Source organism: Carassius auratus, chromosome 16 (assembly GCF_003368295.1).
Source record: "Carassius auratus strain Wakin chromosome 16, ASM336829v1, whole genome shotgun sequence".
Taxonomy (NCBI): domain Eukaryota; kingdom Metazoa; phylum Chordata; class Actinopteri; order Cypriniformes; family Cyprinidae; genus Carassius; species Carassius auratus.
Window position 1 is genome coordinate 27114625 of NC_039258.1, and position 25405 is coordinate 27140029.

Here is a 25405-nt window from a genome sequence, read left to right on the forward strand (position 1 = left end):
CAAGAACCAGAACGTGAATATAAATGCTTGAGGAATCAGACAATCCTAAAAACATGCTTCAAACTTCTAAACTTTTAAGGACAGATCTACTGTGAGCTATGAAGTTGTAAATCAATGATATATGCTTTTGTTGAATCTATCAGCCTGCATTATTCATATTATTTTATATATGTAAAAATATTATTTAAATAATCAACAGTGAAATTCCTGTTGAAAAACCATATTACCCAAAGAAATCTTTACCTCCTCACCAAATCTTGTACTTCTGGCTTATTATGTTTTATCATAAATGTCTTTAATGTTGGGATTCGCCTCTTAGCTAACTGTTTTAGTTCATGCAACCTAAGAGTAAAAAAATCCCTATGGAGAAAATGAAAAGAAATAAAAACAAAAACTTGCACTTGAAATGCACCTGAGAAAGAGACAATCTGTCGTGTCGTCGATCGACTCGATCTGGGTTCAACTACTTCAGCCTTCGCCCTCAGACAAATGTAGACGATGATGATAAAACTGTAGCGTGAGTGCAAGGATATACTAAGCTGGTGATCATGCTGGCTGTCAAAAGAGTTGTTTGCTCTAAAGAATGCACATTTAGTCGATTTACGACGGCATTAACAAGCGTGATCTATAAAATGACAGCACGACCAGAGACACAGGGCTTGTCCAGGGCTGGTGTGCTGAAAGAAAGTAACGTTAGTGTTCATAGCTCAGCCTGTCTGTCTGGGGGCAATAAACTGATGAAGATGCTGGCCAAAAAGAAGTGAGTCTCGGTTTGTATAATTAATAAATAGATTTAAGGCAGTTTTGACTATAATGTTGCATGATATTATCGTTCTTTACAGGAAAAAACAATGGTATGAATCTCCTCTGCAGGTAAGAATTCTTTATTTTATGAATTGTCTTTTTCAGTACTGTATACTCTTTCAAAATAGCGCAAATGTAAACAACTAAGCTGTGTTGACTCTGTAAGCAGCATGACTGACTTTGCTGGTCTTTTACACATTTTTTTCCCGTCCAGGCCTCAGCCCTGAGTCAGCCTGGCTTTCTGAAAGCAACCAAGCGAAATAAAGAGGACAGTGTTCGTGTGAGGACTCTCAACATCATCATCTACAAAGCAGTGGTAGACTTACTGAGCTCCTATGAGCTCAACTCCGAGATCAGTGTCTACAATGTGCAGATTTCCAAAGTAGGCTAAACGCACTTCCTTCAAAATTCCTTACCATAATTAACCACAAATATTTAATAATTAAAATTATAGTATACCCAAAAATGAACATTCTGTCATCACTCATGCTATTCCAAACCTGTGTGACCATTTACCTCTGCTAAATACAAAATTAGATATATTTTTAATATGTCCATTGTAAGGATAGGAAAAAATATAGTTTTGGAATGACATGAAAATTAGGATTTTTTTGTTTTTACAGTACTTCCCTAAACTGTCTTCTTGTCCACACAAGGTTTCACTATCACCAGATTTCTCTGCTTGTCGAATATACTGGAAGACGAGTCTGTCAGCTGAGCAAGACAGCCATATTCAGCAGGCTTTAAATAAATGTGCTCCTCGTATACGGTATGTATTTATCATAATATATTTTACTGTAGTTTTAAGAAGTTGTCAAAAGAATTCCATAATTTGACTTATTACATTTTTCAGGCACCTTCTGATCTCTCACCAAATCCTTGGCAATGTTCCACCTGTGGTTTTTATCAGAGATAAACAGTATGCTGCTGTAACTGAGGTAACAACGATAGACTTTACAGTGATAAAAGATGGAATGTCTTATGTAGAATTTTTCTTTTTCTAATTAGATTGAAAACCTTCTCAAGAAAGCAGATTTCTGTCCAGATGAAGATAACATGAATCATTTATCCACCAACGATGTCGGGTATGAAGAATTTAGTTCTAATAAAAGTAAATCTTCTTTTTTTTTTTTTTGATTGATTTCTAATTTGTTCAATCTTCCACAGGGCCAAACTGCAGCTGATGGAATCTGAAGACAACACAAGAGCCGTTTTGTTTGGTGTCGATCACGATGCTCTGCACAAACAGATCGAAGCCTATAAACGAGAGAAGGGGCCGAGAGACTCTCTCACACAGAGTCCTGCTGCTGGAGGAGGACTGACACAAGAGCAGCTGGATATGCTTGCAGATATTAGGAAGCAGAAACTCATAGAGAAAAAGAAGAAAAGGTCCAAATGGATGAAGGATAATGATATCACTCCTAAGGATTTTCTGTTGTCCAGAAGCCTTCAAAAAGAGGACAAAGAGGATCAGGATGTTGATGAGGATGGTCTGGTGGATAGCCAGGTCACAGAGATGATGGAAGAGGACAACAGGAGACACTGAAATCACAGCTTTTGGTCACTTCCAATATCATGTTGTATAGAATTGTTTGATAAAAATCTTAAAGCTTGGGAAAAATAAATGGGCTCCAATGTTGTTTGATTCCCGACATTCTTCAAAATGTCTTTTGTGTTCAGCTGAATAAAGTCATATAAATTACCATTTAAAAGATTCTTTATGCAGGAAATTCTACTGTTTATTCAGCAAGGATGCATTCAAATGAGCAACAGTCATTTATGTTACAAAACTTATTTCAAATAAGTGCAATAAATAATCATTACAAATGTTTCTTGACAACCACATCAGAATATTAAGATTGACTTCTGAAGGATCATGTGACACTGAAGATTAACGGCTGCTGAAAATCAGCGTTGCCATTGGAGGAATCAATTAATTTTGATCAAATAAATGCAGCCTTGCTGAGCATTAGAGACATCTTTCAAAAATCTCACCTATCATTAGAACTTCTGAACGGCAGTCTAAGTAGATGTTGTATTCATAGACCGCTTAAACATGAATTTCATTTACTTGATAAAAAAATAAAAAAGTGTGTAAATAATACACAACACTGCCCATTAAATAACTCCGTTTACTATTATGATAGCCATACACTGTATGGGGGTTTTATATAAAAAATGTGGAGAAAATTAGAGTAACACAGTAACTCTGTAACATACATACTTATGCTTGCAGGCAATGATAGTACATGAAAAAGAAAAAAACAATCCTACATAATAAAAATCTAATTTCTAAAATAGATTCTGTGTTATGTGCAACTGGCTTTATCTGCTGTAATAGGACTCAAGATTTTTTTGCAAAGACTTAAAACCTTATTGCTTCTGCTGATTCCTAGTCAGGAAACACCGATAGTTTTTTTAATTAATTTTTGTGTAGCACAAGACTATGATTATTCACTGCTACTGTTCATTTCTGATTATTTACAGTTGTGCAAGATAGGTCCCTATAACCTATAGGTATGGCTGCAATAGTCTGTCAAGACCTGACTGGAATAACTATAGCAAAAGAACAAACCAAAACACTAGAACAGCATTTGAACTAGCTAGCTAGTAGTTTTAAAACCCCATCTTACTATGCTCTATACTGTGGTGGTCTCCTCAGTTTGCACAGCCTCCTGAATTGCCTCCTGAACGTAGACTATGAACTGGGATGCGTCTTCTCCCTGTGTATACACTGTAACAGTTTTGATGCCCTCCATATCATCTGAAGAAACCACAAGATGGTGCTCTTCTCCCAGGCCCACTGTGGCCTGCTGCAGTGCATCCTGGATCATCATGGCATGGTTGGCCTGCGCCTCTTCCTCCTCCACCTAGGATTGATGGGACAGCACATTCTTATTATTAAAGGATTCAAGGAGTTCTTCATGCTGCAAGACATGCTGTAACCTTCAGAGGTCCAAAAGCACATTTATTGAAAATGTAACCACAGAAATCAATCACAATTGCCTGGTGTCAGATAAATACATGTCGCACACGTCAAGATTCAAACTGGGTGATTAATTAAACCCAGCATCAAAAACAAGTAGCTGAATGCATGTCTATTATTAACATGCTCTTTAAACATTTCAGCCTGAATTGAAGTTTATGTGGCATAGTTCAACAAAAAAAAAATGAATATATATATATATATATATATATATATATATATATATATATATATATATACTGTATGTGTGTGTGTGTGTGTGTGTATGTATGTGTATATATATATATATATATATATATATATATATATATATATATATATATATATATATATATTAGGGATGCACGATAATATCGGCACAACATCGGTATCGGCCGATAAAAGCTTAAAATGACCATCATCGGTATTGGCCGATATGAATATTTCTGCCGATGAGCCAAACCGATATTCTCCAAGTGAAATAATTGACCTGTTTTTCAGGTGTGAATGTCTGTCTACATTTGTAAAATAATAAATTTATGGTAGAATCAGTACAGAAGAGATACATGGATTTCTCTTCAGTAAAATTAAAGTTTAAATATATCAGGCGAAAATGTTTATATATATCGGTATCGGCATATCGAATATCGGCCAAAATCCAATATCGTGCATCCCTAATATATATATATATATAGACAGGACCCAGTATTAGACTGTTTAATTATAAAGCTCAACGAGAAAATGAAACGATGAATGTTTAGGCTACATTTTTGGTTAATATTATTAGTAAACCTTATAGGAAAATATTTACACTATTATTTAAAATCTGAATATATATTTTTAAATGTAATTTATTCCTGAGACAATAAATCAGAATTTTAATCATCCATTATTCCAGTCTTCAGTGTCACATGGTCATAAAGAACTCATATTAGTGTGCTAATTTGGTGCTCAAGAAATATTTCTTATTATTATAAATGTTGAAAACAGTTGTGTTTAATATTTTTATGAAAACCATATTTTTCCCCCCAGGATACTTTGATTAATAGAGAGTTCAAGAGAACAGTATATCATTGAAATAGAAATGTTTTGTTATATAATAAATGTCTACTGTCATTTTTGGTCAACATTCTTGTAGAATAATCTATATAAATTTGTTTTACTTTTTTAAACTCCAGCATATGTTATGACCCTTTTAAATTCCTACATATACACTATTAATATTGAATAACACATGACTTTCATTTGATTATAAGGAGTTGCTAAAGTATCCATAAAAGTGATGTCAAACATTGCAAGACAATAAATCTAACAATTCATAAGCAATAACCACATAGCAGTGAGTGTAGATGATATTCAGAAGGTAAGTATGGGCAGCTCTCCAGAAGCAGAGGGGTCTGTCGCTACACTTATATGCATATTAACCATACCTGCTCTACAACGGTAACTGTACCAGGAGCCATGGCCACCACAGAAGCCACAGCGGCATCATGATTCTCTGAGCCCAGCTCAATGATCTGCTGCAGGATGTTGACAGACGCCGGGTCTAGTCTGTCTCCCGTTGCGGCAGACACAACACCTGAACACAAGCCATGAGTTTAGATCTGAACCTTACAGAAATGCAACAACTGTTCATGAAATGAAGCACCGTTTCTGACCGTTTTGTGTGTTGAAGCGCAGGTCCTGCAGAGCTGATACAGCAGTCTCAGTTCCTTGAGGATCCTCAGTCTCAGCTATGTGAAGGTACTGCAAGGCCGGCTCCTCCACTGACTCCACTACCTGATTGAACACACCAATAAGATCATAACCAAGTGTAGTAGCTGAGAACACATCATCAATTAAGGCTATTTAACAATCACACACTGCTTTATCAGTACGAAAATATATTATGAATGTCAAAGTCCAAGAAAAGAACAAGCTTGAGGAATGATTTTATTACTGATCATTATAAATGTTGTTTCAAACCCATTAGATTTTAGTTCATCTTCGAAACACAAATTAAGATATTTTTAATGAAACCTGAGTTTCTGTCCCTTCAATTAACGTCCAGAGAATACAAAAAGAGAGACAGAAACCCTCTCAGATCTTATTCAAAATATCTTCATTTAACCAAAGACTTATGGGTTTGTAGTGACATGAGGGTGATGACAGATAAATTATGAAATATTTTCTAAGTTTGGATGAACTATAGGTTTACTATTAATATATTACTTATCATTAAATATTATTGCACAGGTAAACTTCTATTGTTGTTTGTGCATTATATAAATAAATATGACTTGTTATTACTAAATGTAACATGTAATTATAATGGAGACTCACCTCCCACTGATTCAGACTCAGACTGTCAGTCTCCACCACTTTGAGACCATGCTTGCTCTTTAAGTGTCTGTTCATTTCCCATTTAGTGCCATAAACGTAATTGCACACAGGACATTTGACTCCACCTGATAACACACACACACACACACACACACACACACTGATGCAGTTTGAAGCAACACTGTATGTCTAACAAAAAGCAACAACGTATATGTTGCAGGGTTGAGGCTGTTTTCATTCTGGTGAGGAAGGACTTGCCTTGTTCTGTCACAGATTCAGAAGTGGAGGTCCCTGTTCCAGCATTGACGTACTGAACGTTGGGATGTTTCTTATTATAGTGTCTTTTCAGGGATCCGGAAATGTTGCACGAGTAGTGGCAGTGCGCACAACGGAAAGGCTGCGAAAGGAAAAACACTGTGCTTTGGTGGGGGCTGTAGGACACATGACAACATAAAACGAAAATCTGTCTTTTGTGGTGTTACTTTGAAAGAGGCATGTTGCTCCATGTGACGAAGGAGATGCGGTCTCAGGGCAGCAGTGAAGTCACACTCAGTACATCTGAACTGTTTTCCTACAACAAAATAACATTTGATTTGATTTGCTGAGTATTCAGAAAAATACCACAGTTTAAATAATCAAAGCCTCTGATATATTATCAATAGCAGCATAAACTGAAAATTTAAATCATACTTAAAGGGGTAGGGTAACTAATCATACTAATCATACCACATACAGTTTGTGTATAATTCATCAATGCACATTATTCAAACAAATTATTTATTCACATACTACATGGAAAATGTTTACTTGTTAGATTAATAGTATATATTTTCTATAGAAACGTGTCGGTGCACATGTGTTTTGTTTTTAATGTTAAAGCCATGCGAATAAAGGCTTTTTACTATTTCACAATATTATCAAGTGCCTTGAATTGATGCGCTTTGTGATGAATCCCGCATCCATAAAGCACCGATTCATGGAGTTCACACCCCTGCAGGAGTTTTTGCATATTTTTGGATATATGTTTCTCTTATACTCTAGTATTCTGCAGAAAATATATACTATTAATCTAACATTTTCCATGTTATTATTTTGTTGTAATTTTGATCAAATAAATGCATTCTTGGTAATCCAAAAATGAACCACCTTAAACTTTTGAATGGTAGTATTTTACACGGTATTCTATTAATATTTAGTTTTTTTATTTGTTACTGTCAAAGTAGCATTCCCTTGCAGTCCCCAGACAATAGTTCGATATCCCTGTCCAAGTCCACTCGGATAACGTTAGATTATGCAAGCCTTGTATTAGGTAAACAAGTCCAAATAACACTGCATGCAGTATTAAACACAAAGAAAGAGACTCACCGTCTGCTGTGTGCATGAGCTTATGACTTTTCAGAGTGCATTTAGACTTGAACTTTTTTCCACAGAGGTCACAAAGATGAGTTTTCTCAGTACTGTGTCTGTTCATGTGAGCTTTGAGGTTGCTTTTACTTCTTGAGGCATATTCACACTGTGAACATTTGTACGGTTTCAGTCCTGGAGACATGAACAGAACAAAAACAGTACACTGAGGCAGTTCATTTAAGTGCATACGTTTTACAAGATAAAACAAGACATAAAACCCACCTTCATGAGCCCATATGTGCTGCTGAAGATCTGCCCCGTTCCTTGTGAAGAAACAATCACAGTACGGGCATTTGGAGGCTCGTTTCCCGATCACTCCTTTCACATGTACACGTATTCCCAACGTTTCCGAGATGTGGTTCATGGACACATCTGCACAGCAACAGCACGTTCATTCATTTAGGGATTTTGTGGGACATTTGAAAGTGTTTTGTTTGTCCTTACCTGGATGGTTGCTTTTAATATGATCTCTAACTTTGTCCTCAGGAACAGACTCTTGACATACTGGGCATGTCAAACTTCTTTTGACCTAAAGATTAGAAAGAAACATGTTCTGATGAAGAAGCAATTTCCCTTATAGCTCAAGAATAAGCAGACTACAGACACTCACTATGTCTGAATGGGTTCTGAGATGAGCCTGAAGCTTGTATTTGTCCGGTGTACAGTAAAGGCATCCTTCAGAGGGACACTTCAGCAGGATGTCAGAATGTCTCTGGATCACATGCCTCTTCAGGCAGTTTTTAGTGATGGAGGAATAATTGCACTGAGAACAGTAATGTAGGTGCTCTTTCGTGTGGGTTCGCACATGTGTATTGTAGTGCACCTGATACCAGAAAAGCTTTCCTGTTGAGGAAATATTACAAAGAGTTATAGAAAGACAGGAGTTGGAGCTGTTATTTATCAAGGATGCCCAACCCTGGTTCTGGAGATCTACCGACCTGCAGAGTTCATTTCCAACCCTGCTACAACACACCCGTTACCAACAGGTTGAAGATCTTAATTAGCTGGCTCAGTTGTTTGATCAGATCCGAACTTTCTCCAGGAACAGGATTGTGCACTCTTGTATCATATATTAAATATTAGATATTCATACCACAGTATTCACATTCAAGGTCTCCGTACACTTTCCGAATCCGGTCAAACACTTCCATGTTGAGCTGTCGTTTTTGCATCTGCTCTACAATCTGCTTGAAAGCTGATATCTCTTCTTGCTCTGAACCGAGTAAGTCCTCGTTGGTCCCCACTTCGTTGGTTTGAGAAGATGTATCCGTTGATATTAACTGCTCAGAGTGCGTTTGTGCTTTTTCAGGTGTCAAAGGTGCAGGTCCTTCAGCAGGATTCTCATCTTCTGTCGTACTGCACTCCAATTTAATTGGATCGCCTTGAAGTTTTGGGGCATTTATCGCATCTTCACAGGCCATCTCTTGTGTTATTGTCTTATTCATACTGTCTGGAATGGGATTTTCATCCTTTGAGCTCTGCACAAGAAGGTCCGATTCCACCACTAAGCTATCAGAGCATTGAGTCTGAAGGTCCTCTTGAGCCATGCAAGTCATTTCTGTGGTTAACAGCTCCTGGGCATTGAGCTGCGACAGCTCTTCTGTGATCTCAAGCTCATCCTGATTCAACATGTCCTTCTGAATGTCATCGCCTGGTTTGAGCAAGCAGAAGCTGGAATTGATTGAGTCTGCAAAAGCAGAGGGTTCATCTGATTCCGGGTGGAACTCTCTGAGATGTGACCTAAGTCGCACAGAGCTGACAAATTTTTCCTGGCAAATGGCACACACGTAGATGAAGGGGTGCTTTCGGATGTGGGCTTGCAAGGCTGGAAATTTGGTTGCGCCGTGATCGCAGAGTTCGCAGCCGAAGGGTCTCTTCTTGCCATGAACCATCATGTGACGGTCGCGCTCGAGCTCATTCTTGAACTTGCGGTCGCATATCTGACAGTTGTACAGAAGCTGTCTCTTGCCCTCCCTGGTCTGGAGGCTGTACTCATTGTAGGAGTCCTGTACCTTCTTGTCGTTCATGTCGTGAGTCTCGCGGATGTGTTTTAGAAGGTTCTTCACGTCAGAGTATTTCTTCTTGCAGAATTGGCAGTGCTGCTTGATCTTCTTGTGCACTCGCTCCACGTGCACTTTGAGGTGTCCTTTGCTGAGGCAATGAAATGAGCACAACTCACAGTTGAATTTCTCCCCAGTGTGTTTCCGCATGTGAACGCTAAGATTGGCCTTTATAGCGCTGGCGTAGTCACACTGCAGGCACTTGAATGGTTTCTCATTTGTGTGGATTCTTAAGTGAGCCTGCAGTGAATGTTTGAACTTGAAGACTTTATTGCAGTATTCACATGTGAAGATTTTAAGCTGCGTCTGTCCTAACCTGTGCAAGAGATCGATTTTAATATATTTTAAATTTTATTTTTAATATCGATGTACCAAATCATTTCACAAGATCAGTACAAATGGAACTAATTTTAGATGTCAGATTGCTTTAGTCAGGGTCTCACATATTTTGACGCAATGAATTTTATTTTTTATTTTCCATAACCTCTTTAGTTGTTTATGACTACTGTTTATAGGTTACAAAAATTGATTAAATAAATGAATAAGTAAATTAATTAATTAATCCATAGAAATAATATAAATAAAATAAGACATGTCTAGCAATTACATAAATACCTTAACTATATTTACTATGGAAATGTATCTCTGATTTCATTTATTTAATTACCATATTAATACTCTGTCCTTTGGTGCTTAATCTAAAATGAACATTTTAAATGTGGACAAATCATGAAATATAAACCTGTTTGATTTGAGGGGTGCTTCATAAGCAGCTTGCTGAATGGCATATTCCTGGTACCCCCTTTTCACTGCTGCCTCCTGGGAACCTGCGTCTGCAACAGTCTGGGTGGATGGTTCAGCCGGAGCGGCTTCAATAGGAACTATCTTAGAGGCACCTGCAATAAAGCAAAACTCACAGTTAGTATGAATGCTTCCCTCAACTATTAAAACACCTGACATCACATGTACGTCTCACCAGGCATGGCCTCGTGGCTGGTAAGCACCACACTAATAATAGGGTTTTTGTTGCTGCTTGCTGATTCAGGGTCCTTTGCACTGGACGGCTTATCTGTCCGCATCACGCGAGCTTTCTTTGGTGTCCTCTCTTTCTCCTCCTCTTCATCGCTGATTATATTTGAATCAGTATTATTACCTGAGCAATAAAGTCGACAGATGAAACGTGTGGCAGTGCAAAAAAGCAGAAAGAGCTACATTAACCAACATGAATTTATACCATTATACTCTACATCATCAGCGGCTTCTTTCAGTCCTACGAAGCAAATGTGTTTGGAGATTTGTCGCCTGTTGCTAAAAACGCGATTGCATTTCTTGCACTCCAGATCACTGCCATCTTCACTTGGCTCTTCAGCTACAGCCAGTGGTTGTATTTCTGTGGCCTCTTTCTCCTGCTGATTGGGTGTGTTTTTCTGGACCAATTCTGGTTGGACTTTCTTAGTAGAGCCTTTTGGTCTTCCTCGTTTTCTTTTCACAACAACTTCTGCGAGATAAACAAGACATTTTTGTTTTCCAACGCTTTTAAAATTATTATAAAAAAAATTTAAACATATGATTATCTAGCTTTCATCATATTATTAAAAAATTAAGCTTAAATCAGCTTGACATGAAGAAGCTCTAGAAGTGTGAAGTTATGGAATGGAAAAATCCTCCCAGAGGTAATGTTCTTGGAATGGTGTTGTGTTTTTGGAAAACTTTCAATAAATATACAATGTTATTAATTAAAATCAGCTCGACATTGTAATCATCTGTCTCTAATTACCTTATTACAAGTGTTTGGATCTTAATAAAGCCCAATCCAGGCTAATTTCTGGGTTCAAAGCTGCTTACCTGAACTCTGTGGCTCCTGAGTTGTTAAAGGCTTAAGTGCTATAATGCAAGTGTCAGGATCGCCTCCATCACTGGAGTGAGTCTCATTAACATGAGACAGCAGCAATGGCTTACTGGGAGAGAACAAGTTGCATATTTTGCACATGAAGACTGATGAACCATCTGTGAATGTAAAAACAGCAGCTTAAGTCTTTATTCGGTTAATATTTGTAAAAATGTGCCAAGGTGAATTTACAGTTGTTATAGGCTCTCCTATAAACAACATTTGGCTTTTAAATTGCCAAGTACTAAGATTTATCATGATCCTTCAAAAAGTAGCATACATACTACTACGCAGGTTATTATAGGTAAATTAGATAAAGCTGTTAAGATATGTAATATATAACAATATTTATTTATTATTTGTTTTCTACATGTAAATCATTTTGTTTGAGTTTTAAAAACCTTCCCTCACAGAATTCACTTAATTATTCAAAAGCATCAGGGAGCCCTTTCAAAATAAAAGCGTCTTAAATATGTTCAACTTAAAGACTTTTAATTGAAGAATATACTTATTAACACTGATTTTAATACGCATATTGATTAGTAGTTGCAGTTCAGCTTCAGGTCATTGCAACACTGTTAATTTATCTGCGATAGGGTTCTTCAACAAGATGTAATATATGGCATACAATAATAGAGTTCATGAACGAGTTACTAAACTGCATACAAAGGCTGAATTTTCAAAAGCAAAGACGTGTTGTATTACGTTTAATTATACTGTTAAAACCTTTATTTTTCCAAAAGAAAACCAATAATATCCCCTGCCATCTCATTTTTGTAAACTCACGACCAGTTTCGTGTTTTTCTCTTAGGCACTGGAAATGGTTTTCATTAAATAAGATGACGTTTATGCTCAAAGAGTTGGAAAAGGTATTATTTCAACAAAGAACTGCAAAAAGCTGACACAAAACTGAATTTATGTATAAAGCATCCTCTGGCAAAAGTTACTTTTGCTGGTGCAAGCCACTAGTTTTACCTAATATATGTGTCTCCTTATCGAATCGTCGGAACTAACGTTAGCCGTTTCCTCGGAGCGCAGTTATCCTGAAAATCACGTTTTTGCTTACCTGCTTGCACTGAATCCATTCTTTTTAAATCAGCAATAGGTTAAAGACCCTCGAAAATGATTTAACCGTTGTTGGTATCGATAGAGCGCAATTTAAATGCATTCATTATACTTAAATTACTTCTGCAGAGGTTTCTGTCGAATCTGCGATAACAAATATGGCGGATGGATCTTCGTCTTCAAGCAAAAAAAAAAAAACAACAACATTTGTGTCGAAGCGTGCGCCACCTGCGGCCTGGAGTGCATTTTTCCCTACTTGGATGATCTTGGAGGTTAAACTTGCGGTGTTCTTGTAATCAGTAATGCGACATTCAGACATTTTTCCTTAATGTGAACTTCATGTTTAAACCCTTATCGAAATGAGAGAGGTGTACATGTGTATTAGTAATGTGCATTATGTATTTGTAGAGCAACTCGACTCAAGAACATCAGTTAAATCAGTTATTATTAATAACAATACACATTATTTCATATTTAAAAAGCGTTTATTTGGGTAAATGATATTCACAACGAAGTAAAACAGAATAAAAATGTTTAACAAAGTAAATATTCGACCTTATCAGCCACAGACTTTTTTTTTTTGTCCTTTCAGCATTCATGTTTTTTCTTTTCTTTTTTCTTTTACAATCAAGTAAAGTATGTTCATGCTAGAGGAGCTCCAGTCAGTCACAGCAAACACCCTCCCCCCAGCCTCCAGATTACAGCTGAGTGTAGGATGTTTACAACGACTACACTGGAATATGAGCAATCCTACCACAGAAAACATTAGAGATTCAATAAATCCAGACGGCGCACATGTAAACAAGATCTATGTACATATAGTTGCTATTAAGTTATAATTAAGTTGTTATAAAACATATAGGGCGCATTACTGTTTAATTAAACACACATCAAGACGAAAGAACTGGAGGATGACAGCAAACATCCAACTGAAAGCTTGTTTTACGGATAGCACAGCTTCCAGTCGGGGATGTTTACAGGCATGAACAACCAGCAGATAAAAAGGACACACAATGAATGTAAAATAAACCGACAAGCCAAGCAAAATAAGTACAGTCTAAGTGAAATCTTATATGAACACCAAGGAAATGCTTGTGGTGAGTTTGCTGCCCTCTATAGTCCACACGAGCAGTGAAAATACAGCAAAAGCCGAGCTGAAAGTTAAAGGTCCTCTCTCTCTCCTTCACGTCAATGACAAAGGGACCGCGATGAGGAATAAGCCCTTGCAGATTTGAACAGAGCTAAGGTCCAATCACAGACATTAAATGCAAATACGCTTGCGTCGATTACGATAATATTTTCGTCTTCAACACAAGTTATTAATTTAAAAACAACAACTGGAAGTGCGGTCCCTACGTAAGAGCATCACCGTCAAAAAACAGCCCTATGTGACCCGAGTTCGTGCGAAACAAAACAACAATAATAACAAAAAGCCTCGCATTTGTAGACTGACATTGAGTCAACCTTGTTTTTTTCTGCTTGGAAATACGAAAATAGGTCAATTTTGAGACAGTCTCGAGCACAATCTACCGCACGTAAAGAGTTGTAATAATAAGAAGAACTTGTACCAAGTAAGCTTGTGTTGCTATCAGCTACCAAGTTGGGTAAAGAGGAAGCAAACAGTCAAACCATATCTGCACTGCATTATACACTCACAAAAGCGATCTAAAGAGCCATCCAGGCGTTGGGGTTGTGTCTAATACAGCACAGAGTTAGTAAAAGTCATTCTGCTTCAAACGGAACAACACAGCACGGCTAACTAACGGTAGCTATGCTCTACAGCTTTGCTCCAATTTACAGACAAAACTAGCATTGACTGTCCTTCCCGCCGCGCCAGTACCTCGTAACATATAAGTATCCTGTTCAATTTAGACAAAGCACCTCTGTTCAAGCGATAACGCCATTAACCCAGTTTACTACTGTGATTCCTCCGGCTTTTGCTGCAAGAAAAAACCTTTAGTCTCCGCCATTCCGAGCCTGTTTCCTTCCGTCTCTGGCTTGTCTTTAGTTTGACCTTTAGTTACCCGACACTAATATTGACGTAATTGTCATGGTAACAGGATCCCGCCTTCTACGTGCGGCAGTGTGCGTCCATGAAAGTTGCTGATGATGGAGGAAAAAAAAACTGGATCACAAGGAATCTGTTGTCATTGTGAATAAAGATAAAAGGTTTAATCACACGAAAACATCATGGAGTAATATGACATCGACAGTCAAACTTTTTATCACCCGCACTTTAGACAAATTACTACTTAAATGAAGATTAAAACACGATTTGAGACACAGTGACCTTTATTGTAAGTTCACACTTTACAGTGGTTTTATGCTGCAGTTGGTATTAAATAATGCATACATACGTCATAAAAGGTGAAAGGAAAGAGAAAGTCACATTCATTAGTTTTGCTGTAATATATTTTTACATAACGGTCAATACGTATCTCAGTAAAATAAAATAAGTTGTAATTCCAGCACAGATGTTTTGATACAGTATGATCACAATGGCTCACTCCTATATAGTCACTGCAAGCCCTAGATATATGTTGGATCAAGCCCATTCACTAGTGTGTGTGATCTGGAATTAGCTATTAGCATTGAAAGAGGAGTTATTGCTAATTAACACCCATGCTATAGATAGACTTTTGTGGGCAAAAGAAAAAAGACCTGTGATCACAGAAGCGTGTATGTGTGATTCACTCACTCATGTCAAGCGTCTGTTTCAACGTATCTTTACGTACATGTTTCTCACTGAATGTGTCTGTGTGTGTATGTCTTAAGCAGGCAGCTCCAAAGCACCTTCTTCCTCTCCATCCCCTTGGTTTGCACGAATCTCCATGAGCGTACGGGCAAATTTGCTCCAGTCATCTGTATGTGACACGGCTAACTGCTAAAATAGAGATACAACCAACTTCTGCATCACATCTTCATGGTAAAGCACAATTAGTGACTGTTGAAATTTGCACATTGTTTGATCAGTCTGTGTATTTGAATTTGAGAGCAAATATTTATAATTCATCTGAATATTAGAGTGATACATGTGTGCATGTACTCATAAAGTAGGTGTTGTTACCTCTCCCACATCATAGATCCAAACACGGCCCTCTGAATCACCCACGGCCACCTCTCTGCCCCCTGATGCCCATCTGACCCGGTTCAGGGCACACCCTCCCTCCACTGTCACACTTGCCGACGGCACCTGGTACACACAGAAAACTTGTTTTGGGAGCAAAAATATAACAGTAATAACACTGTGTGGGAGCATGATTTAGCTGCAATCTAATGTAGATCAAGCAAACAAATGTTAATTAAAGGCAATTCATGCAAAAATATTGGGGTAACATACCCTATCATACACATACACATACATATCACATTTATTCAGTTGTTATGTTCTTATCAATTTAGACTCTTCATGTGCACATATTAGATTTATTGTTTGAGGTTAAAATTATAGAATTTTTCATTCGATAAATGTGATTATGAATTAATTTCATGTTGGATATTACAAGCTTCAGTGTACTTTGTTAATGGAAGATTCGCGGACATAGCAATTCATTTAGATTTGTACTGAAACAGTTATTGTTTCCCAATTATTGAGTCCCAGTGGCATGTTTTGTTGTTTTATTATTTTATTGAATTATTACGATAACTCATGTTAGTATTAAACTAGTACATGAATTTTGAGTGGATCGTTTGATATGAATTCATAGTTTATTGCTAAAAAAATGGCCTGTGTATAATACATAGAAGTATATAGTGTATCATTCTGGCTGAAATTCTTTTTTTTTCCTATTTGATTTGTCATTATCCAATGAAATAACAAATTGCACTGAATCATTTTGCTTTTACAATACTGTATACAATTCCTGGGTCAGTAAGATTTGTTTATTAAAGAAATTAATATTTTTATTCTGCAAGGGTGCATTACATTTTATCACAAGTGACAATAAGATTTTTACACTGTTATAAAAAATTATTTTCCAAATGATCATAAATTCCTGAAAAAGTATCATGGTTCCATGTATATGGTTGCTAAAAGTTTTTTAGCTTTGCCATTGCAGGAATAAATAAAAAAATTAAATATACTAAAACAGAAAATAAGTTACAGTCATGGACAAAAGTTTTGGCAGTGACAAACTTTGTGTTTTGCAAAGTTTGCTGCTTCAGTATTTGTAGATAATTTTTTCACGTTTTTATAGTATACTGAAGACTTTTAATGGCAAACAGAATGAGTCAATATTTACAGTGTTGAGCCTTGTTATTCATAACCTCTAAAATTCGCTCTCTGGCATGCTGGATATTACGTTCTGGGCCAAATCCTGACTGATGGCAATCCATTCTTGCCTTATTAGTTCTCGGAGTTCATCACAATTTGTGGGCTTCTGCTTGTCCACTCGCCTTTTGAGGACTGACCACAGGTTCTCTATGGGACTGAGATAAGTCTTGTCTCACTGTGCGTGCAGATGCTCTCAAACCAACCTGTTGTCCTTCCTGAGCAGGCTCTGCTCTGCTGGAGACATGATTCTGTAGCTGACTCCTCAGGAGGAGACGATCCTGGTGCTTGCAGGACACTCTGGGATGTCCTGAAGACTTCTTCACTGCAGTCTAACCTCTCTCCTTCAAGTTCTTGATGATCCAGTATATGGTTCTTTCAGATTAAATATTCTTTGTAGCAATTTCCTTGCATGTGAGGCCATTTTGATGCAAAGAGATGATGGCTGCATGTGTTTTTCTTTGTAAGTAACCATTGCTAACAAGAACACAATGATTGGAAATGCTTCTTCTTTCCTTTTATAGCGATCAGTCTGCTCTTACAATCTATTTAGTATGATAGTGATTTCACCTGACTAGTACTCATTAACACTTTCACATGTGCTGCTGTTATTAGTCAATTAATGTTAGCTGCTCATTTTGTGTCAGGATCAAAAAACAGTTAAATTATTATAATTTTTTCTTTTTTTGTGAAAATGTCATTTTTTGGCTAGAAACAATAATGTGAATGTGAATAACCACATCAGCTTAAGCAGCAAACTTTGCAAAACGTTTGCAAAACACAACATTTATGGCAAAATTTTGGCTATGACTGTACTGTTTTTACCACATTTTTGATCAAATAATGTATAAAATATATTACATTACATTACAATGATATCATATTACATATTCTGATAAAATGAAATCTCAGATGAAATCTGGGGTAAATTTAACCCAGGGGGTCCTCCTATCCTAATATTAATTAAAGTATGAAATGAATGTTCTTCTTATATAATACATAAAACAGATGACCGAGTAAAGAATGTAATGAGCTGCGGTGCCCCTGACCTCTGTGTAGTTGTTGAGATTCCAGAGGTCCAGACGACCATTGCCATCCACCGTAGCAAAGAGCGCGGGATGCACTGGAGACCACATGACATCATAAACATAGTCTGCATTGTCTTCAAAGGAATACAGGGGCTTGTTATGCTGTCAGAGAGATGGATTAGTTATATAATGCTACATGAACAAAATACAGTATATTTCGAGCAACACATAAATTCCAAAACAACCCTTACTTTAGTTGACCACAGTTTGACTGTCCAGTCAAATGAGGAAGTGGTAAAGAGGTGGGAGAAGTCGACTGGACCCACAGCGTTATGGCAGCTGATTCCAGTCACAGGACCCTGATGCCCATCAAACATTTCACCAATACCAGCCTTACTGCGTGGGACGAGTTAAGCAATATGTTCATGTTAATAGTAAAGTTTTTCATTAAGATAATTTAATATACATAGATATCATTTAAAGAATACTTGACCCAAATAGGAAAATTTTGCTATTAATATGTTATGCTGCAGGAACGACTGACCTTCCATGGCGGGATGCTGTGTAAACGGTGCCTTCCTCACTTCCTACCACATAGTTATTCACATCACTTGCAGGGAAGGCCATACAAGTGACGGCCACCGGCTTTGACTTATTATAGATCAGCTCCATACTCTCCTGTGAGTAACAACAGACATAGAATGTATTGTTTAATATCAGTCAAATCCCAAATGACAATAATTCAATCTGTCTAAATGTGTTATCTGGACACCTGAGGCTGCGAGAGCATGTCCAGACTCCAGGAGCACATCTTGCCATCTGTGGATACTGTGATCAAGTTGTTGGCATTTTGCGTTCCGACCACATTCACACAGTATACAGGATGCTGCAAAAAACGTGTGACAGTTTTGTCATCTATATTCTTTTAAGAATATTTTTTCCAAGAGTAATAAGGGATTGTAAGGGATAAGGGAGTCTTTAATTCTCATAAGATGTGTTTTGCAAAGTCTCTCAGGAATATCTTGAGGTTGAGTGCAGCTCTTCAGTTTCTGGGTCACCTCAGTGACCTGGCAACATGAGTGTTTTCAGCTCAGATTTTTAACCGTTAAACCACCAACACACCGCGTTCTGTTTTTAAACATTTGGGCTGTAATTAAAGGTCTTACAGTGTGTGCAGTTGCAGACAAGGGCGTCCGTTGCACTGGGGTCCTCCTGTGACTTCGATTGTCCCACAGTGCTATCTGTCCAGAGTAAGTGCCGCCAATCACCAAGTTGGGATGAAACTGAGCAAAGCCAACTGACATCACTGAGGACTACAAGGGAAAACCATGAAATGCAGTATTGGTTGAATGTACCAGTAATCTTTTCTTTCCTATAGTTATTGTTTTGGCAAATATGACGTCAGCTTGCCCTCCATCAAGGCCGATTTGCACAATGTGAGCATAAAGACGATGAGCTGAGCAATGAGAGTTAATTTAGAAGTGACATCAGTCCAAACAGAGAATGACGTGCATTAGTGGCGCAGACAGCATTTGAGAGTTGAGCTCTATTGTTTGTGTATTTTAATAGAAATTCAATTTAGATTCAGGCTTTCTCATTAAAAGCTGATTACTCAAACATAGGCTCAGTATAACATTTAAAAATAGTATTACAGTATACTGAAATGCTGCTGAGAGGAACAACATTCAGGCATTGGGTTATTTAAAAGGAAGCACTGGGAATTCAAACCTGACAGTGGAATATGTACTCGGGGGTCGTCTTCTTAAACTTCATATTCCAGACCAGCACAACTCCATCTGGCTCATGAGGTGCATCCTCATTAGTGTTGTATGAGGCCACTAGCAATTCAGGATACTGCAAATAGAATAACAGACTGAATACAATGTGCTACATGTCAATATCATTAAACATATTGTGGATATGATATCACGGACCTATGCAATAAAGTCACTCTGATTCTGAGGTTGTTTTATTGGTGAGTAACACATTTGCATTAAACGTGATTATATTGAGTGCTGGCTAGATTACTTGCAAATCAGAGTCTGTTACTGATTACAGATTGCATGACTGTAGTTAACAAAGTAATCTTTTGGATTACACATATTAGGCAATGTATTCTGACTAATTTGTACTTTTTTTTGGATCTAACACATTTATCACATGGATTTGAATGTGATTACTATTTATAAAAACAGAGAAAATTAAAATATGTTACATTCTTTGCTATCATGATGACGTCCATTAAACATTACATCACCGTTTCCCAAACTGGGGAGTTTGTGAAAAGCTAATAGTTATTATGAAATCATAAAAATGTAAAATTCAAATAAATAATTCCACAAAATGTAAAGACTTTCTAAATGTATATAAGAGGCGATGATTTGTAGAATGAAAACATTTTAGAGAGAAAAAATAAGAACTAGGGTGAAATCAAATTATAAATAATTACTAACCACTGTGTGTATAATATTTAAATCGTTTCATCCATTAAAGTAACTGTAAATCTGATTATAAGCATCATCATTACATTTACATACTGGAGTCTGATTATGTAATCAGTTACTAACCAGCACTGCCTATATTAATGCAGTTTATTAATAAAGTACCTGTGGTGACCAATCCAAGGAAGTGACGACCCTGTGTTTGGACCAATGCTCATCATAGAAATGTCGATTAAAAGACAAGTTTGATCCGGCTTGCATGTCCCTGATAACAAAACAAACATTTGCATTTTGATACAATCATCCAAAGCAATTTACAGTAAGTTTCCCAGAAGTCACTTGAGGTTGAGTGCAACTCTTGAGTTTCTGGGTCACCTCCTTAACCCTGATTTCAAACCATTAAGCGACCATCATCCTAAACTAGGTTAAACAAACCTGTCCAGTACCTACTAATGAATAACTTTTCTGTAATCATGTGGGACTGTTTGTGTATGTTTGACTGTTACATAAGCCTCGGCTGACCCTTCTTTGTCCTCCATATCTCGCCCACTGTAGTCAAAGAAAATGTCAGTATCCTCGGCCAGCACACGCTCCATTACACTGATGCTTCGGTCGAAGAAAAACAGGAAATCCTCTGAATGAATAATCTGCTCTTTCTCCTCGTTGGTCAGTTCTCTTGGTTGATCTAAGGCACACATATTCATACAGCTCTGTATAGATGTTATACTTCTTTTAAACATTTTATTAGTATTATTATTTATTTTTATTTTTTTAATGTGATTCTTCTTGCCTTCTTCGGCTTCCTGAGTGTTTTCCTCCTCCAGCTGCTGTGGCACAGATTCAGTTTTGGTCACTGACAGCTCCTCATCCTCCTCTTCTGTGGAAAACAGTCATTGGAATGTTTAAGCAGCGATGCATGCATTTGTTTTGTGGGTAAAGCCACTATTAAGTTTTATATCCGTATACATTTTTAAATAGAGATAAAAACAGCTCTTTACCTTCAGGCTGATCAGATGCCACAGGAGTCTGTGTCTCTTTAGAGTATGTCACCTGTTCTTTTGGCATGAAATCAATCTGAACAATTTTTGATGCACCAAGCCTTTGCATCCTGCTCCTAAGAAAGCAAGCCCAAACTATTTTAATGTGTTGTTTTCATTTTGTTTGTTTGTTTGCCTTGGACCTCCAAGCATTTACTTACCCCCAAGTTGTGAGTGTCTTTCTTCTGTTTAACAAGATATTTTGAAGAAAGTTGGCAACCAAACCTCACTGACTTCAACAGTACAGAAAAAAAGTCAATGGGGACCAGAAACTGTTTAGTTACCCACACTCTTCCAAATATATTTTTAGGTTTGGTACATCTTGAGGGTGAGTAAATGGGAGAACTTTCAGTTATATTTCTCTGTTTCATGTTTAATAATGTGAATGAAATTTTGAGGTGGGAGTCTCACCCATGAACTGAATCTGCAAGCAGCTGAAGAGCTGAGGGGTCGGTGTCCCACTGTAACGTCCTAGAGAGGTCAGAAGAATACATCATATAATGGTTAGGTGGGATGAGGCTAAGAGCATGCATGATTAGGTCCTGCAGCTTCACCCTCTTTCATGCACGATTACATAAGATAACACACTGTCTCTTAGATGAAATCACATATAGACCGTGGCTTCATACTCTGAACCAGCTACAACAAAACCACATCCACTGATGGGTGATGCATCCACAAAGAATAGTCAATAGTTCTCCTTACCGATATCTGATGTCCCCAACAAAAGATGTAGGGAAAAGGAAAAACATTAGACTTAGTCTTAGTCTTAAGGGGATTACAGAAATAATAAATAAAATAACAATAATAAAATTGCTTAAAACTTGCATGAAACATGTCAGTTTTGACTTAAAAAATAATGCACAACTTTCCTAAAGTAAATCATATTATCCATCAAATAATTTTCTCATAAAATAGTTAATTCCCCTTTATATGCATAAAATTAATTATAATGGATAATATTAATTCATTTATAATATCAATAACTAATTTCTGATGCCAACGATTTATTTCAATTCAGACATTTCTAAAAACATTTAGATTAATCCTCAAATTTGCCACAGACCTCCTAGAACATATGTAGAATTCAGTGTGAAAAATCCTGCATTAAAACACTCCTCCATACACATCCACGTATCGGTGAATATAAAAATATTTCATACCTTCCCACCGTCCCTCCATCTATGGACTCCTGACTTCCAGTTTCACTGGGTGGGCTCACTGATTGCGAAGAGGGAGACATAGGGGTTGGGACTAAATAATGAAAATAACAGGTATCCCATGTTAAAAGCTGCAGTGGCTGCACTGATGGCCAGCAGTGGCAGACACAGGCAAATCAAAATGAACAGAATGGATTGAAATGGTCAAATCAAAGAAACAAAAACCAAAAGGAAAAACAACAGGAGAGATTGTCAAGCGAATTCCACTTCTCTCTATAATGTTTAAAATGTTACATGATCTTAAGTCATCTCATTTAATTATATGATTACAATTGTACAGCAAATACCACCTTATAAATCTAATTGAGCTTAAGTCAAGTCTGCTTTAAGTACAACCAAAGTGTAAATGACATGAGTTTAATAAACTGTAAATAAAATACTGTAACATCTTTATATTCATTTGCAAAGTGTAATAATTGTTTTGGGGATGAATCCATGACCTAACTTATATATAAATCTGAAATGACCTAAAATCTGATCGGATTTACATCTAGCAAAAATTTGAGAGAGGTCACAAGACATTCCCGCAAAGAAGATTAAAATAAATAAATAAATAAAGCACTGGACGCAAATACAGGCTCAAGCAACATGCCCTTTATATAATAATAATAATAATAATAATAATAATAATAATTTAAAAAACAGCATAAATTGGACTAAACATGAACTAAACTCTTGTGAAAAAGAAGTGTGCTTAGTTATATTGAATAAGCACTTGTAGTGCACTTCCAATAAAAATATATTTTTAAAAAAATGCATTTGACAATATTAACTGCAAATGAAAATATTAATAAAAATGGTCACTTAAATATACTTATAAAGAGAATACACATTCATGACCCACTTAAAAGATGCACTAATGCAATAATGCTTCAAAGTACATGTATATTGATGTGTTGACTAATGTACTAAAATGCAAAGTTCTTGACTTATTATAACTGTGGTGTTATTTGATATTATATTTCAAGTTAATATATTTTAAATGTACTAAATTGCAATATCACCATACATGATATACAAGTTTCAAAAGAAGTTGATTTTAGATTACTATAAAAGCTTGTCAATGCATTCAGCAGACACTAAAAAGTCATTTTAAAGAAATATGAAATTACGTGTCAAATGTTCTACTTAAGTGGTTTACAAAGCACTAAGCTTAACCAAGTTGAGCTAATTGCATTCATTATAAATTTAAACTATAATATATATTTTAATTACAGTTAACTTAATTCAGTGACCAAAAACATTAAATTGTAGAAATACTCAAACATAATTGATAAGTATATTAAGTATACTCTTTTTAAAACTATACTGTAGGCCTACTTCTTTATCAAAAGGTAAGGGGGAGCCCTGGTATAGCACTACAGATCTGCTGAGTGAGATGTAAATTGTTTTCTTTTGCATTATAAAACACTTTTGCTGATTCCTTTTTCATTTCATTCAAGCAGGTGGCATGCACATTCATAAGGATGTATCTCACACACTATGCACATGCACAGAAAGCTGTATGTTCAGTATCACATACCTAAAGGTGGTTCTGGTGAAATTCCAATGCTCTGCAGGAGCGCCTCTGTCTCTCTCCTCTTTCTGTCAAGGTCCGAGTCTTCTGACACATTCTCGGCCCTCTGAAGCATCTCAGACTGCATCACAGGTCAATCATTGAGCACCACTTAAGAAATATTTGCAGGTGATGAAATGATAAATGGCTATTATATCAAACTAAAACAGCACCTACCTCTTTTTTCTTTCTCTCTTCCTCCTTTCTTTTTTTCTCCTCTCGAATCTGGGCTAAGCGCTGCTTTTTACGCTCAAGCTCAGCTTTCAGGTCACTTCTATCAGCCATCTTCTGTGTTGTTCAGTCTATGTAGTATGAACAATTTTAGTTTTTATTTTAGTACATGTGCATTAAAGTCATGCTTTAAAATACATTAACTATGCCACACAAACTTTCGATGGAGAGAGACACATTAGAGACCATCTGTCATTTTGTAAAGGTATTTTTTTGTCTACATTATGCTTTTGGCTGAAGTTAAATACATCCAGCTTAATTTTAGCATTAACTGAGAGGATCAGCCTTTGTAGAGCACCATGTCTAATGGACAACACAGACACACATTGTGTCTGAATTAACACTAAATAAAATACCATATAAATTGACAAATTTAGGATTTATTTTTAAAGCAAACTCTACAACAATACATGTGCATATATTAACAAATTGGCAAATGAATACAAACTAAAATATGTAATTTAGACTTGTTTGTAAATCTGTTTGGTGAAGCTCCTACACGTAGAAATAAAAACATGGATGTGGAAAATTAGATTATAATAGATTGCATACTATCCTTAAATTCTGCAATGAGAAATTATTGATTGTGGTCCATAAATGTACTACCGACAAGAGATAAAAACAGAAAACACATATGCAGGTAAACTAAAAACAAAATCTTGTTCATTCAAAAAAGGCTGTCGTTGCATTTTAATGAATCCGCGACAAAGCAGGTTGTAAGCTATATAACAATAAATTAACTATACCGTCTTTTTTATTTCGACCCAACCTAGACAAAGTCTGCTGCTCTCTATCGCATAAATGATGAAATAAGAGGCTATAAATCTACACATGAGCATCAACAGCTAAATGAAAATATAAAGCATCACCAGCTCGCTTCAGTCTCATCAGTACCCAAAGCCGGAAGTGGTTAATGCCGCCGATACGTCATCAGCACCTCCCAGCAACAACGGTTTTATTGTCAGAGATAAGAATGTTTTACAGTTTAGTGGGGTGTCTAAGCAGAAGACATTTGAATGTGTTTATGACCATAGATATATAAGTTTATGACGCCCAAAATGCAGTCTCGTTGTGGACACGCTAGTTTTTTTTTCTTTTCTTTTTTTTAAACA

The 25405-nt window shown here is 36.6% G+C and overlaps 3 protein-coding genes across 15 annotated transcripts; 1 reads left to right on the forward strand and 2 right to left on the reverse strand.

Annotated features, from left to right (window-relative positions):
• Positions 1 to 448: 448 nt before the first annotated feature.
• rbfa (ribosome binding factor A) lies at positions 449 to 2507 on the forward strand. Its single transcript, XM_026284979.1, has 7 exons — positions 449 to 760; positions 843 to 873; positions 1019 to 1186; positions 1461 to 1573; positions 1658 to 1742; positions 1813 to 1889; positions 1972 to 2507. Exons 1-7 carry the CDS (start codon positions 549 to 551, stop codon positions 2348 to 2350), a joined length of 1065 nt encoding a protein of 354 aa, XP_026140764.1. The 5' UTR covers positions 449 to 548; the 3' UTR covers positions 2351 to 2507.
• Positions 2508 to 2916: 409 nt separating this feature from the next.
• zfat (zinc finger and AT hook domain containing) lies at positions 2917 to 14520 on the reverse strand. 3 transcript variants are annotated; one of them, XM_026284970.1, is made up of 16 exons: positions 14393 to 14520; positions 11404 to 11565; positions 10793 to 11056; positions 10535 to 10711; positions 10301 to 10454; positions 8592 to 9874; positions 8109 to 8341; positions 7943 to 8027; positions 7721 to 7870; positions 7457 to 7630; positions 6574 to 6662; positions 6350 to 6488; positions 6092 to 6216; positions 5428 to 5548; positions 5200 to 5348; positions 2917 to 3674 (listed from the first exon to the last, which is right to left on the reverse strand). In XM_026284970.1, the coding sequence occupies exons 2-16, from the start codon at positions 11546 to 11548 to the stop codon at positions 3444 to 3446; spliced, it is 3519 nt and encodes a 1172-aa protein (XP_026140755.1). In that variant the 5' UTR covers positions 11549 to 11565; positions 14393 to 14520; the 3' UTR covers positions 2917 to 3443. The 3 variants fall into 3 exon arrangements, with proteins under 3 accessions (XP_026140755.1, XP_026140754.1, XP_026140753.1); XM_026284969.1 differs by having other exon boundaries at positions 14352 to 14499; XM_026284968.1 differs by lacking the exon at positions 14393 to 14520 and adding an exon at positions 12513 to 13207.
• A 252-nt stretch (positions 14521 to 14772) lies between these two features.
• Positions 14773 to 25209, reverse strand: dync1i1b (dynein cytoplasmic 1 intermediate chain 1b). Of its 11 annotated transcripts, none has more exons than XM_026284986.1 (18): positions 25163 to 25209; positions 24240 to 24364; positions 24030 to 24144; positions 22451 to 22541; positions 21993 to 21998; positions 21699 to 21758; positions 21249 to 21364; positions 21041 to 21127; positions 20773 to 20935; positions 20416 to 20515; positions 19538 to 19663; positions 18976 to 19122; positions 18582 to 18695; positions 18354 to 18487; positions 18061 to 18205; positions 17831 to 17971; positions 15579 to 15704; positions 14773 to 15392 (listed from the first exon to the last, which is right to left on the reverse strand). In XM_026284986.1, the coding sequence occupies exons 2-18, from the start codon at positions 24345 to 24347 to the stop codon at positions 15282 to 15284; spliced, it is 1890 nt and encodes a 629-aa protein (XP_026140771.1). In that variant the 5' UTR covers positions 24348 to 24364; positions 25163 to 25209; the 3' UTR covers positions 14773 to 15281. The 11 variants fall into 11 exon arrangements, with proteins under 11 accessions (XP_026140771.1, XP_026140768.1, XP_026140777.1 ...); XM_026284983.1 differs by having other exon boundaries at positions 22451 to 22592; XM_026284990.1 differs by having other exon boundaries at positions 14774 to 15395; positions 22451 to 22508.
• Between the last annotated feature and the right edge of the window lie 196 nt (positions 25210 to 25405).

What these genes read in the sequence shown, in the direction of transcription:
- zfat (XM_026284968.1), bottom strand. An exon ending in GCACATATGGGCTCATGAAG is followed by an intron (nt 7,631 to 7,720) that starts GTGGGTTTTATG and finishes TCATGTCTCCAG; the next exon opens with GACTGAAACCGTACAAATGT. An exon ending in GCTCATGCACACAGCAGACG is followed by an intron (nt 6,663 to 7,456) that starts GTGAGTCTCTTT and finishes ATTTTGTTGTAG; the next exon opens with GAAAACAGTTCAGATGTACT.
- dync1i1b (XM_026284981.1), bottom strand. Translation starts at nt 24,347, where the DNA reads ATGGCTGATAGAAGTGACCTGAAAGCTGAGCTTGAGCGTAAAAAGCAG. An exon ending in TGTCTGCAACTGCACACACT is followed by an intron (nt 18,696 to 18,975) that starts GTAAGACCTTTA and finishes CGTTTTTTGCAG; the next exon opens with CATCCTGTATACTGTGTGAA. An exon ending in TCAAACTGTGGTCAACTAAA is followed by an intron (nt 17,972 to 18,060) that starts GTAAGGGTTGTT and finishes TCTCTCTGACAG; the next exon opens with CATAACAAGCCCCTGTATTC.
- rbfa (XM_026284979.1), top strand. Translation starts at nt 549, where the DNA reads ATGCTGGCTGTCAAAAGAGTTGTTTGCTCTAAAGAATGCACATTTAGT. An exon ending in AGTATGCTGCTGTAACTGAG is followed by an intron (nt 1,743 to 1,812) that starts GTAACAACGATA and finishes TTTTCTAATTAG; the next exon opens with ATTGAAAACCTTCTCAAGAA. An exon ending in TTATCCACCAACGATGTCGG is followed by an intron (nt 1,890 to 1,971) that starts GTATGAAGAATT and finishes AATCTTCCACAG; the next exon opens with GGCCAAACTGCAGCTGATGG.